The sequence below is a fragment of the Notamacropus eugenii genome, chromosome 5, assembly GCF_028372415.1.
Source record: "Notamacropus eugenii isolate mMacEug1 chromosome 5, mMacEug1.pri_v2, whole genome shotgun sequence".
NCBI classification, from domain to species: Eukaryota; Metazoa; Chordata; class Mammalia; order Diprotodontia; family Macropodidae; genus Notamacropus; species Notamacropus eugenii.
The window spans coordinates 240,677,936-240,692,401 of record NC_092876.1 but is presented as its reverse complement, the minus strand read 5'-3'; the positions used below and the strand labels follow the sequence as shown (position 1 = coordinate 240,692,401).

Sequence of the window (14,466 nt, the reverse complement as noted above, 5' to 3'; positions counted from 1 at the left end):
TCTTCATTCTTGTGTTAGAAAGTCAAATTTTCTTTCCAGCTCTGGTCTTTTCATCAGGAAAATTTGAAAGTCCTCTATTTCATTGAAAGACCATTTTTTCTCCTGAAGTATTATACTCAGTTTTGCTGGGTAGGTGATTCTTGGCTTCAGTCCTAGTTCCTTTGACTTCTGGAATATCCTATTCCATTCCCTTCTATCTCTCAATGTAGAGGGTGCCAGATCTTGTACTATCCTGATTGTATTTCCACAGTACTTGAATTGTTTCTTTCTAGCTGCTTGCAATATTTTCTCTTTCACCTGGGAATTCTGTAATTTGGCCACAATGCTCCTGGTAGTTTCTCTTTTTGGATCTCTTTCATGCGGTGTTCCGCAGATTCCTTGAATATTTATTTTGCCTTCTGGTTCTAGAATCTCAGGGCAGTTTTCCTTGATAATTTCATGGAAGATGATGTCTAGGCTCTTCTTTTGATCATAGTTTTCAGGTAGTCCCAGAATTTTTACATTGTCTCTCCTGATTCTATTTTCCAGGTCAGTTGTTTTTCCAATAAGATATTTCACATTATCTTCCATTTTTCGAATCTGCATGGTATGTTCTGAGATATCTGTCTTTCTCATAAAGTCCTTAGCGTCCATCTGTACCATTCCAGTTTTGAAAGATCTATTTTCTTCAGTGAGCTTTTGAATCTCCTTTTCCATTTGGTTAATTCTTCTTTTGAAAGCATTCTTCTCCTCATTGGCCCCTTGCACCTCCCTTGCCAGCTGAGTTAGGCTAGTTCTCAAGGTGCCAATTTCTTCAAGATTTTTTTGGTTCTCCTTTAGCAGGGAGCTGATCTGCTTTTCATGCTTCTCCCTCATCCCTCTCATTTCCCTTCCCAGTCTTTCCTCCACCTCTCTAACTTGATTTTCAAAATTCCTCTTGAGCTCTTCCATGGCCCGAGCCCATTGGGTGGGCTGGGACACAGAATCCTCGATTTCTGTGTCTTTGCCTGATGGCAAGCATTGTTCCTCCCCATCAGAAAGGAAGGGAGGAAGTGTTTTTTCTCCGAGAAAATACCCTTCAATAGTTTTACTTCTTTTCCCTTTTCTTGGCATTCTCGCCAACCAGTGACCTGACCTCTGAATGTTCTCCTCACACCCACCTCGCTTCCTGGTCCTCCCAGCCAGCATTTGGGGACTGAGATTCAAATGCTGCTTCCCGCCTTAGGGTTTTTGGCGGGGGCAGGGCTGCTATTCAGTGTGAGAATTAAGATCAGGTGGTCAGGGGCTGGGCTGCCTCCCTGTCTCAGTTCCCTCCAGGGGTTTATGCATAAACCTTCCACAACGGATCCAGGCTCCCGCCTGTTTGGGGAGCTCCTGTCTGTAGCTGCCTCTCAGTTTCTATCTCCTGGGGGGGCCCGAGCCACGGGGGCACCCCACTCCCCTCTCAACCCGCCAAAGAGACTCTCTCACCTACCCCCGTCAGTCCCCTGTTGGTGGGGGGGCTTGTAACGTCACTGGAGATCCCGTCTCTGGAGCCTTCTCGGATCTGTACCTCTCGGAGCCACGGCCGCCGCAGATCCCGGCTGGGCACCGCGTCTGCAGCACGACAGACCTTTTGCGAGAGGTTTGCAGGTCCCTCTGTGGGTGGGGGGACCCGCGTGGCCGCTGGAGATCCCGTCCCCGTAGCCCTCTCGGATCTTTTCCTCACGGTGTTGCTAATGCGGTAGGGCTGCTCTCTGCTCCCCGTCCCGGCGCCCAGTCCACGGCACGAAGGACCCCCCGCGAGAGGTTTGCAGGTCTCTCCGGAACAGAAATCTCCCTCGCTCCAATATTCCGTGGTCTCTGGGTGCAGAATTCGCCCTGGGTTGGTCCCCTCTGCCGTTCTGTGGTTTGTGGGTTCGGAGCTATGTGTATGTGCGTCTTTCTACTTCACCATCTTGGCTCCGCCCCCTGGAAATATTTTCTAAGTAAAATCTATCCAACATTTCTCTTAGACACATTAATGACTCAACTGAATTTCCCCCAGTTGAAAGCATCTGTTTCAAAGGCATATGTTTCCAAAACAACAGCTTCAAATGTTTCCTGTGAAACAAATATTTATTTTGGGATTAAGGTTGGCTAGAATGCCAAAGTATTTTATAAACTTTCCATATGATAATCCTAATGGGAAAATGTCCTTGAATGGGTAAAGTGTGGATGTGAGTAGATACATGTTTATAAACATGAACATTCAGTGACTCAAACATTTCCAATATCTTTTCTTTGTGACCACGTAAACCCTTCTCACAGACGTTTGTTCTTCTCTACCATGTTACGTTTGCCTGCGTATTTGTCTGTTTATGTAACATCTCTATTTAAAAGTGCAAAGTTCTTGTCATTTAACTGAAGTTTGAGCTTCACTTCTCTAGGTTCCTATGGTTTCTTTCTGTTGTGTTTCAAAACCAAGTTTTGTTTTCAGAAAAATACGGAAGAAACCACTGTGGGTTGGGTATTCTCTATGACCTTTCGTTTTCTCCTTCCAGGGTCACAACATCTTTGCTAATTTATCTTCCAAGGAATACAGTGACCTCATGCAGCTTTTGAAGCAGTCCATATTGGCAACAGACATAACTCTGTATTTTGAGTAAGTATTGGTGTTTAATCTATATGGCAAATACATATATATGGATGTATGTGTACATATTCATATAAATACATATATACATATACACACATGATAGAGACATAAAATCACCATTCTTGAATTAACTTCCATTTCCATGATGAAGGTTGTTTGATATTGTAAAATTTAGTTCTAAAAAAAATATTTTTTAGCTTTTCTTTGGGTAAATCCCAAGAAAGGCAAAAGACAATCTTAGTCCTTGAAGAGCTTATTATCTAATATACAACTTGAGGAAAAAATGTACAAATAAGCTCTGTCTCTCTCCCTCTCTCTCCCATATATGTGTGTGTATGTATGTGTGTATAAAATAATCAATAGAGGGAAAACACTAGAATTAAGAAGGATTGGGAGAAGCTTTCTGCAAAAGGTGGGGTTTAAGTTAGAACTTTATGGTGGATATGAGGAGGGAGAACATTCCAATTATGGAGAACAGCCCATAAAAATTCAACTAAGAGATGCAGTGTCTTGTTTAGAGAACAGGAATGGGGGCACTGTCACTAGACTGAAGAGTATGTGGTGGAGTATATGGTGTAAGAAGACTGGAAAGGTATGGAGGGGGAAAAAGGACTAGGTTTGAATACCACAAGGAGGATCTTGTGTTTGGTAGGTGATAGGGAGCCACTGGAGCTTATTGAGTAGGGGGTGACTTGGTTGGACCTGTTCTTTAAGAAAATCACTTTGTTAAATGAATGAAGGATGGACTGGAATAGAGAGAGGTTTGAGGTAGGAAGACCCACTAGCAGGCTATTGCAATAGTCCAGCCATGAGGTGAGGAGGTTCTGTATCAGAGCAAGTGGTAGAGTTAGAGGAGAGAAGGGGGTTTATTTGAGAGAAGTCACAAAAGTGAAATCAATAGGTCTTACAGCAGATTGGATATGGGGGTGAGAAACAGTAAGGAGTATAGGATGACATCTAGGTTGTGGGTCTGCAGAGGACAGTGTTGTCCTCTACAGTTATAGGGAAGGGAAGGAGGGGAGGATTTGAGGAAAGACAATGTGGTCAGTTTTAGATAGGACAAGTTTCGGTTGTCTCTACTGAACATCCAGATAGAGACTTCTGAGGATCCAGTACTGGATCCCAGAAGAGAGGTTAGAGCTTAATATGTAGAGTTTGAGAATCAGAATAGACATAGTAGCTAAATCCATGGGAGCTGATGAGATCACCTAGTGATCTGTACCAAATAGCTCAGGGGTGGGGAATTTGCAGCCTTGAGGCCATATGTGGCCTTCTAGGTCCTTGGGTATGGTCTTTTGACTGAGTCCAAGTTTTATAGAACAAATCCTTTCATTAAGGGGATTTGTTCTGTGAAGTTTGGATTCAGTCAAAGGGCTGCACTTGAGGACCTAGAGGGCCATATGTGGCCTTGGGCCTGCAGCTACCCCACCCCTGACCTAGGTGGTTTGGGTACTGTGGAAAAAAGTGCTGGCTTTGGATTCAAAGAATCAGGGTTTGAATCTTAGCCCTGCCAATTATTACCTTTGTAACTGTAATCAAGTCATTTGACTTCTCTGGACCTCAATTTTCTTATCTGTAAAATAAGGGAGTAGAAGAAGGTGATTTCTAAAGCTACTCCCAACTCTAAATCTGATCAGTTTATTAATAAGATTTTGATCAAAAGATTTCCTTTTCCATTACTATCTTAAGTCATCATTTTTCTTAAGTCTACTAAGATAGTTATGAAACAACACATAAAGCATTTATTAATGTGACAGAATAAAATTCCAAACAGAATTCATTTCTACTGGATTTTTGTGTATCTCAGAAAACATATCCTTCTTTCCCAAAGCATGGAGTACTACTCTTGATCCCATTTCTTGAGGCAGCTTAGTGGTATGGGAGATAAAATGACTGGCCTAGAGTCAAAAAGACCTGGTTTCAAATCCCACCTCTGATATTACCAGCTGTGTGATCCTGGGCAAGTCACTTAACTTTTGCCTTGGTTTCTTTATCTGTAAAATGGGATTAATAATAGCACCTACCTCCCAGGGTTATTGTGAGGATCAAATAAGATACTATTTATAAACAGCTTTGCAAATCTTAAAGCACTATATAAAGGCTAGCTATTATTACTGTCTCCCATCTTGTCTAGATCTTATTCTCCCTTTTATGCTCTGCCTCCTCTAAACATTGTCCTATTTGTTTCCTTTCTTTCGAACTTTTCCTAAGTCTCATCCTGGATCTGATGCTGACTAGCTTTGTGACTTTGGGCCAATACCTTAACTTCCCTGTGTCTATTTTCTCATCTATAAAATGGAGAAAATCAAATCTGTCCCATCTATATCATAGGAACATCATGAAGATTAAGTGAAACACACACACACACACACACACACACACACACACACACACACACACACACACACACACACACACACCTCTGTTTGGTCCAGACTAGAGTTTTCATTGATGTAGGGAATCCCCAGTGTGAAAACTTCCCCCATCAATGTAGACTGGCAATTCCTCTATGACTTAGTTTTAGAGGATGGCATGGGGCACTGAGGAATGCATTATTCAAGTGATTTATTCAAGATCTCACAGCTACTACTTGTCCCAAGCAGGACTTGAACCCAAATCTCCTTATGCCACATTGCCTCTCATCTAAATAAAAATGATTTGAAAAATACAATGTGCTGGACAAATGTAAGGCATTACTGTCAATGGTTTGGAAAATCAGATTGAGAAATGCCTCATAAAAAATGATAGCTCTTTGAAGCTTAGAATTTGAAACTTTATTATGTTAAAATTTGGTGAATCCAACTTTCACCTGTCCTTCAGAATTTGCTCTTGTCATGCATTATATTCAAAGTTATTAACATTTACATTTTTTAAAAAAAGATTGTAAATGATATGGTGCTGTGTGTCCCAAGGAGTTTCCAAGACCCTAATGTCACAATGAGGGAAATGTATTAGCTCCAAGGAAAAGGGACTGCTGCCTCCACTTATAGTATGGGTAAGGCTGTTTCTACCTATGTGACAACACAGTTGCCTGAAGAATGGGTAAGAACAAACTTTCTGGCAGAGCTTTCTCCTGGTTTGACTGAACTGGCCATTGGTCTGGCCACTGTGCTTACAGTCTTGTGCCATCCACACAGGGGTACGCTGGTAAATGTTTACTATACGACTCTGCAGGGGATAGTGGCAGGGTAGAAGGATGAATACATGACACACTTCTAATTTTAATCTAAATTATTAACATTTTCTCTGTCATTTTCTTAAGTCTAAACCATCAATGAAATAATAAATCAAGTGCTGATTTGCAGCATTTGCCTATGTCTGAGGAATAAATTCTACCCTGAAAATTTAACAATCAGTTCCTATGAGCTGGTAGGAAGGAGCTTACTCCAGCACATTCTTGCTTCCACATCATTTTCAACAAGGTCTTTTTGTCTGAATTTCATCTGTTTCATCATATGACCTCTTTGTTATCAGTAACAGCTGAGAAATCAGATGGCATCTCTGTTTTAGGCATGTCGCTTTTTGTTATCAGAAGTGATAGGCTAAATCCATAACACAATTATTTCCTTTCAAAATCAGATTATCCCTATCAGTCTGCCTGACTGTCCCTTTCATTACAGTTACTGGAATTATTAGCAGCCAGCTTATTTCTTTCTGTCCTCAGGAGCTGAGGATCAACCCATCAACCCATAAACTTTCAAAAACTTAAAGACATACAAAAAAAGGAGCTATGGCAGATCTGTGAGTGTCCCGTAAAAACAAGAGCTCCTTTTTTCTCTCTGGAGTATCTGTGGACCTGAAATAGGAGGACAATAGTGTGGGTGATTCACTACCTTAGGGATAGCTAATAGGACTGGAGGCAAAGCCTGCCTAACATTTATCTACCGTTAGTAGATGTAGAAATAAAGCACAAAATATAAATATAAATTAGCAGATTTTCACAATCACAATGTGAAATGGGCAAAGTGGTTCTTTTGTACTTCATAAAGACAGAAGGCTTCCAGGTAACATTTTTAAATGATCAGACTTTGTGATATGTGGCTGATGACCTAACAGCAGTTCCTTTATGTGAGTAATTTCAGTGTCTCTCTTCTAAGAGCTGCTTATTTGGGGGACACTGATTATTAACAGTGGAACGTCTGCCAAGAAAGCAAAATGCTAAAGCCTAATAAAAACATATCTGATTAGAGAGGAAATTTTCCAGTGAGATGCTTTTCACTAGCGGTGATGTTTGCCACTGTCCTTGAAACCCAGAGTAAAATGTTTTCAGTGCTCTGTTTGAGAAGTTAATGATATCGTTCCTCATGATGTAGTAGTCTGGATCTAAGGGATATTGTATCATTTTGTGGATTTTCTGAGGCGTGTTTTTGCAGCCCTTCATAAAAAGTCATACAATTGTCAAGGGTTCATTGGTGACTTCTACCAGTGATACTATCTGGAAGATGAAAGAAGTGAACAACTACATGGTCAAATCACTATGTGACCTTGGGCAAAGCCCTTATCATCACTAGACATGTATTTCCCGGTCTGCAAACTAAGGGGACTGGACCAGATGATTTCTGCAGCCCCTCCAGCTCTCACTTTCACTCTCTGATTTCTTGGAATTGTTTAGGTCATTTCTCTAAATGCCATAAATGACATCTAGGTGCCAGCCCCCGTTGGACTATCACAAGAGAGGTTATCCGAAATGGTTTCTATGAAGAGGTAGTTTTCCAAGTGTCCTTGACTTTCAGGGTACGATCCTGGCAAAGCCATTTTCCCCTCTTCTTCCTATATGACCCCCTTGGAATCTCCCATTTGGTTAACATAGACGTGTACTATGAGTTTGGTCCTTTGCACTCACCCCCTTGTTATTCATCCTTAGTTCTTGAAGAGGACCAATGACATTGGGAAGGTGATTTTAAATTGCAAGTGAATGGGATTCAGGTGAGACAACGCTGTGCAAAGTCATCAGCCTCACTCTCTTCTCACAGTCATCAGAGTCCAGTGGCAAGACATAGGTCAAGACGAATAGTGATGACACCAGATGCAGTGGGAGAGAGCAGGGCCTTTTTAAGAGAAGGTTTTTCCCAGGTCCCAGTTTGTCTGAGGAAATACCCATTCAATAATTAAAGGCTAGGTTAGAACCGAGGCAAAAGATGGCCAGACTTGTCTTCACAAAAAAATCAGTCTGGGAAGGGAAGACACTTAGAGTTTCCGGCCAGAACAGAAACAGTTGTTATTTATACTCCACACTCGCCCCCAAGATAATGTGAAAGGAGTTTTGGATTTGGAGTAAGAAGCTGGCAGGAACTGACTCTCCACGCTACTTTTTGTCTTAATTCCATCTGTTTCATCATATGACCTCACGGCTACCAACGACAGCTGAGAAATCAGATGGTACCTCCATCTCTGGCATATGGCTTTTTGTTATTGGCAATGATAGGCTAAGTCCAGGACACAATTGTTGCCTTTCAAAATCAGATTAGCACTAGAGAGAAGTCTTGGCTCTGGCGATTTTCTAACTGAATGACCTTGATAGAATCATTTAACCCTTTGAACTCCAGTTTCTTCACATAAACAATGGTAACAATTCAATTCAACATGAATTTTTTAAGTATCAGCGCACAAGGCATCATGTTTACAAGGTGGAATAAGGACAAAGGAAGCAGGTACAAATATTGATAAAGAAAAACAAAATATCTCAAGAGGTCAAAGGTATTAAGAACTAGAGAGATTCCAGAAGTCCTGTACAAGAACTGATACTTGATCTATTTGAAGAAATGTAGGGATTCTTCAAGGACAAGTAGAAGAGTGAGTGCATTCCAGACCAGGAGGACCACCAACACAAAGGCAGGTGGGAAGCAGAGTGTCATGTAAGGGGAACAAGCAAGCCTGTCTGGCTGGCACGTAGCCAATAAAATAGAGCTAAAAAGTATAAGCGGGAGCCAGTTTAAGAAATCTTTTAATGCCAACTGATGACTTTATATTTTACCTTAGAGACACTATGGATCCACCAAAAATTTTCCAGGAGAGGTGTCATCAGCCATGGATCAGAAATAATCTGATCTGTGTTTTGGGAATATCAATTTGGTATAGAGGATGGCATGGGGAGGGAGGACACTAGGGGAGGGGATGCTATAATAGTTCTGGCCAGAGGCAACCCAGACTAAGATAGTGGTGCAATGAGTGGACAAAAGGGGGCAAATCTGAGAAAGGCTAAAGCAGGATCTTCAAAACTTGGTAGATGATTGGATATGGGGAGAGGAAAGAGTTAAGAATGACCTCAGGCTTCCAATTTGGGTGATTGTTAGTCAACAGTCATTTAAATGTTTAGGATAGAGATGCAAAAACAGAAATGGAAAAGTTTGAAGGAGGCTAATAATACTTGGACTATCTGTATCACAGAGTTTTGTGAGGAAAGAACTTTGTGTATATTAAAGTATGTGTGTGTGTGTGTGTGTGTGTGTGTGTGTGTGTGTGTGTGTGTTTGTCCTTCATTGCCAAAGAAGACCACGCCATCAGGGAAATAATGACATGACTTGCACTTGACTTTGTTTTGAGTGAGGGAGGGCTGTGCAGGTCACCAGCCTCACTTCTCTTCCAGAGCCATCTGGATCCAGTCACCAGATATTCATCAGGATGACTGGAGATGACCCAGGATCAGGCAATTGGGGTTAAATGACTTGCCCAAGGTCACACAGCTAGTGAGTGTCAAGTGTCTGAGGGGAGATTTGAACTCAGATTCTCCTGTTTCCTGCACTGGTGCTCTATCCACTGCACCACATAGCTGCCCCATATATTAAAGTAAGTACTATATGGAATGGAATGAAATAAGCATCTATTATACACCTACTATGTGCAGCTAAGTGGCTCAAGTGGATAGAGCACTGGGTCTAAAATCAGGAAGATCCCAGTTCAAATTCAGCTTCACTTACTAGCTGTGTGAACCTGGGCAAGTCACTTAACCTCTGTTTACCTCAACTTTCTCATTTGTAAAATGAGCTGGAGAAGAAAATGGCAAACCACTCCAGTATTTTTACCCAGAAAACCTCATGGTCTGTGGGGTCATGGAGAGTTGGACACAACTGAATGAACAATCGCAACAATGTGTGCCTAACACTGTGCTAAGCACTTTACAAACATCTTATTTGATACGAATATGAGTTATTGCCTCAGCCCAATAGCAACGTTCACTGACTATATTCTGTCACTGACAGTCCATATACCTGTATGTGAAGATTCAGATTTATGAATTATTGAAAGGAAAAACATTTATTAAGTACTTACTGTGTATCAGAATGTGACTAACACCATAGTTGCCCTTTTAGTAGACACAAGGGACTCAGATGATATGAGTGAAGACAATAGCATTGATTACTGTTTCACAAACCTCTTGTGTCTCCCCACACTGGGGCCCCATTCCTTAAGGCTGGCCTTGGATTTCACTGGATCACTTGTCAGTTTCCAGGACATGTGGATTGAAAGCACAATCATTCGGACAAATTCTCAGTTTGTATCATTTGAATCACAGGGTGTGTTGAGATCATGATTTTGACAAATCTTTGACACTTTTATGCTAGAAATATTGTACATGCATGCAGTCTCCCATTTCCCTCAGCAGTCAGATCCTAAGACTCAAGACCCCAGATTATGCATAATACCAGAGGTATCAGTAGAAAGAAAATCAAATTGGTGTGCTAATATTTTTCCTTTCCTTATTATGGAATTTCCCCTCTCTGCCAAGAGATAATACATATTGAACCCCTTCTCTGTGATGCAAGCAGAATCTAGCTTTACTAATGTGATCTGAAGTCTGTGACCAATTTAGGGCTAGACTGATTTAAGATTTCCATACCAGCTACTACAGCTATTAAAATTTCCATCACTGGAGTATTTATTCTCACAGGAGCTGTTCTGTCATTATGTCATGAATTTGCATGAAAGAAATGAATTTTGTTTTCTGCCTGTGACTTTGCATTGAATTATCAACCTTTGTAACAGGCAGCTTCCTTGTATAATATGTCATGTCTCACCCATCAACCATATACCATCAGCAGCTTTAATGATGACTGGTGGGGGGTAAGGGAGGGAGGGTGAATCACTGGCTGGTTGAAAATGTTCTTTTTTATTCAATTTATTAAACTGTCTAGTTAGTTTAATTTGGAAGTTAAGTTAAATCCGCATAGGCTGGACCACTGACAGATTTTCAATTATTTTCTCTTCTTTTTCTTAGATTAATAAGGCATAATGGTAGAACATTAGACCTGGAGACACAAAAAAACATGAGTTCAAAGTCCACCTGAGTCTTATTATCTGTGTGACCCTGGGCAAGTTACTTAACCTCTCAGCCTCAGTTTCCCCATATGTAAATGGGGATGATAATAATAGTACCTACATCACAAGGTTGTATAGGTCAAATGAGAGAAGATGTGTAAGTGCTTTGTAAACCTTAAAGAGCTAGGGATATGTATTATTATTCAAATCTCTCTATAAATGCCAGTTATGGGAATAGAAAAACTGCAGATAATAGTTCTCAGTGCTTGAGGACAGGAAGGATACCTTGAGACTACAATGGATCTTGATGTCCCGTAGGTTAGTCCTCTTGATGTCAGTGCTCCCTGCAAACACCATAACCCATCCGTCCCTTCCCTTGTTTAACTTTTGTTCATGCCCTCTCACAAATCCTCCATAGTGGATCTAGCTAATATGCTGGCTACCTGTCCTCTCTTAACAATGCACATATACCTGTGTGGCAGATATGTTGTCCATTAATCACTCTCACTATTCTTTTCTGGTCATATGTCTTTCTGATAATATCTTTTATATTGCTTATCCTATACAATTCTTCATTCACAATATGATGCAACCTACCCAAACCCACCATGTACTTCTCTATGGTCTTTTGATTTACCTACAACGTTAATCTCTTAGAGAGTATGGTATTTCATAGCTTGTGGCCAGCCATACATTATCACCAGAAGAATGTTGATATCAAATGACAAGTCCTTGTTTCATGGAAAAGACTAAGGTCATTAGAGAACCTGCATAATTTAGCAAAAAGAATTCAATCCACTGTTTTCTTCCTATTCAGTTCTGGACCCAGTTCATTGTACATGTGCAGGGCAATCCAAGATAGATTTGTTTATGGGCCAGCTCTAACAGTTGTCCATTCAACCACATAGCATAGTCTAGACAACTGTGATGGCAACCAAAATAGAATCTTTTGCTGTTTTTGCTTTAGTACAATCAAGTGCCTCTGATTGAATCATGCTTTTATCAATCAAGAGTCTTTAGAAAGAGTAAAGTACAGAGTTTCTTTAACTAGAAACAGTGTGTGTATTTATATTGTTAATTATTTTAATGTGATTAAAAATCTTCCCCACCCTTTGATGGGTCTGCCCATTGTGGGAAGCTTGATTAGGGGAGTTGTTTTGTAGGAGGGTTCCAAGTACCTTTTATTTTTTCTATTGAGGCATTGGGTCAAAGGGTTGTGATGTTTTCTGACTCTAAAAAAGGTATAATACTCTTGAGTTGAGATTTTACTTTGGGGCTTAGTTTTTGGCAAGAAGGTTTGAGTGCCAGATGAGGACTCTGGGAAGCTGCTAAGGAGCCCCCTGGCTTTGAGAACCGAAATGCCATGCTTCCCTTTCTGGTAACAATGATCAGATAGCCGTACCTGTCTGTTGAATTCTGGAAGCTATGTCTGTTGAGTACTTTGGAGTTTACTGATGGGAAGTGTTTATTTGGCCAGACGAGGACTCTGGGAAGCCACTAAAGGGCCCCCCAGCTTTGAGAACCCAGATGTCATGCTTCTCTCTCTGGTAACTATGGTCAGACAACTGAGGTCCAATTGTCTGTTGAATTCAGCCAGAGGAAGCCTTGTCTGTTGATTTCCCTGTATTTTCTTTGAAATTCAGTATTGACTCCCTGAACTAACTGAATGATATATGTACATGGTTAAAGGAATGATACATGTGCTTCATTAAAGTGATTGTTAACTCCCTGAAAGCTGCTTTCCTTTTATGATTGTAGATCTAAGAACCTGTGATAGCAGGCCCCCCGTGTATGTTGGGGTGCTTACTGATACAAAAATAGGTATTCTTCGTCCACTTTGTATTTCCTTTATAGAAAATCAGGCTGAATTCTTTGGAGCAATTAGACATCTCATTTAAGAGACTCTTCAGTGTATCATGATACATGATAAAATTAAGTGCAATATCATCAGCATCATCTGGTGAACCTCATTATCGATAGAGAATCTCTTCAATGTAAATATTAGTTGTTACTGTTATTATTGTACTCATTGTTCATATAAAAATTTATTATTGATAAATTGGGAACGGTTTCAGAGAAAAAAATCACCAAAATAGTGCCCTTCATGAAATCTTAGAGTTGGGATCATGTAGTTGAGACTAGAACCCGGATCTCTTCACTACAACAATACTGAGAACTCTAAATCCAGAGATTTTTCAGGGGGTGCTCAGGCTATGCGCCTGGTCTTTGAAAGCTGATGAGATTCAAGTCAGTCTGGCACCTCTCCAAGGACTCTGAGAAGGCAGGGCCATGGACCACATGATCTCTGAAGGCCACTTTCCATTCCATTTTCCTATGATTTCTTGATTCTTTAATACTTTAAAGCTCAGTTAAGTAGCCACTAAAGGTGATAAGAGAGCTGCCTTCAAATATATGAAAAGACATGAATGCGAAAAAAGGGGAGGATTAATTGAAGGTGAACTGAAGGACATATTAAAAGTAATGGGATGAGAAGCTTTGTGCACACTCTGAAAAGGCTAGGATTTTCACTGGTTATATACTTGCAATTAGGCAAAAATTCTCCAGGTGCTAAAAAGTTGCAAAAGCTAACCCATTCTTGATTGATTTAACCTTTATCTTATGTGAGAAGCAGGCAACTTTTTATAGTGATATCATGTTAAAGTCCACTGATTTTTGTTTTAATTGTGATTTTGAAAACCCTAATTTCTAGATGTCCCATGGTGTGGGATATGGAGTCAGATTTGAGTTCAAATCCAGCCTCAGATACTTACTAGTTGTGTGACCCTAGACAAGTCACTTAAACCCTATTTGCCTCAGTTTCCTCATGTGCAAAGTGGAGGTAACAATAGCACCTACCTCCCAGCTTTGTTTGAGGATCAAATGCTATAATTATGAAGCATATAGCACAGTTCCTGGCACAGGGTATATATAAACATTAGCTATTATTGTATATGTACATATACATGTACACATATGTATATGGATAATTACATTATTCACTTGTTACATATCAATCACTGTACTGAGCTGGGGTAGAGCACACACGTATAAAAGCATATAAGAGCACACACATATAAAAGGTTTTCCTTGCCCTCAAGGTTATATTCTAATAAAGGGAGATAGTACATGAAGAGGAATGTTTTATGGTTTGGAAAGTTATGGGCATGGTGAGTGAAACCATAGGGCTATAGATTGGCACACTCTCTCTGACACTAATAGCAGTATTGACCAGGTTACTGTTTCAGAAACAGAAAGCAATGGGCAGATCAGAGTGTATGTCCACAGTCATCAAAGTTGATAGTAGGATGATGCGCAAGGAGTAAAGTGAGGCATGACTGGAGCATACTTAGTCTGACAAAGTGGACTAAGTGAGTCTCTGTAGGAACCAGGAAAGAGTTGCAGAAATGGAAGGGTAAAGTCATCCAGGGTATGGTCTCTGGTCCCCTGGACAGGTACTTGACAGGGAGCTGATTGGGACTTGTGTACATGACTGTTGTGTATGTATATACACAATCAACCTCCCAACTCATATGCTGTATCCATACACATGTATATACACATATCTGTATCTGTATCTGTATATATATATGTATGTCTTGTGGCTATACACATAC

General features: G+C 40.5%; 1 protein-coding gene across 5 annotated transcripts in view; it reads left to right on the top strand.

The window, feature by feature from the left end:
* Positions 1-14,466, top strand: part of PDE11A (phosphodiesterase 11A) — a 571,707-nt gene that overhangs the window by 486,023 nt on the left and 71,218 nt on the right. For all 5 annotated transcript variants that reach the window (XM_072612423.1, XM_072612422.1, XM_072612427.1 and 2 more), the window contains one exon: positions 2,502-2,602. In XM_072612423.1, coding sequence (XP_072468524.1) covers positions 2,502-2,602 — 101 coding nt within the window. The remainder of the gene's footprint in view (positions 1-2,501; positions 2,603-14,466) is intronic.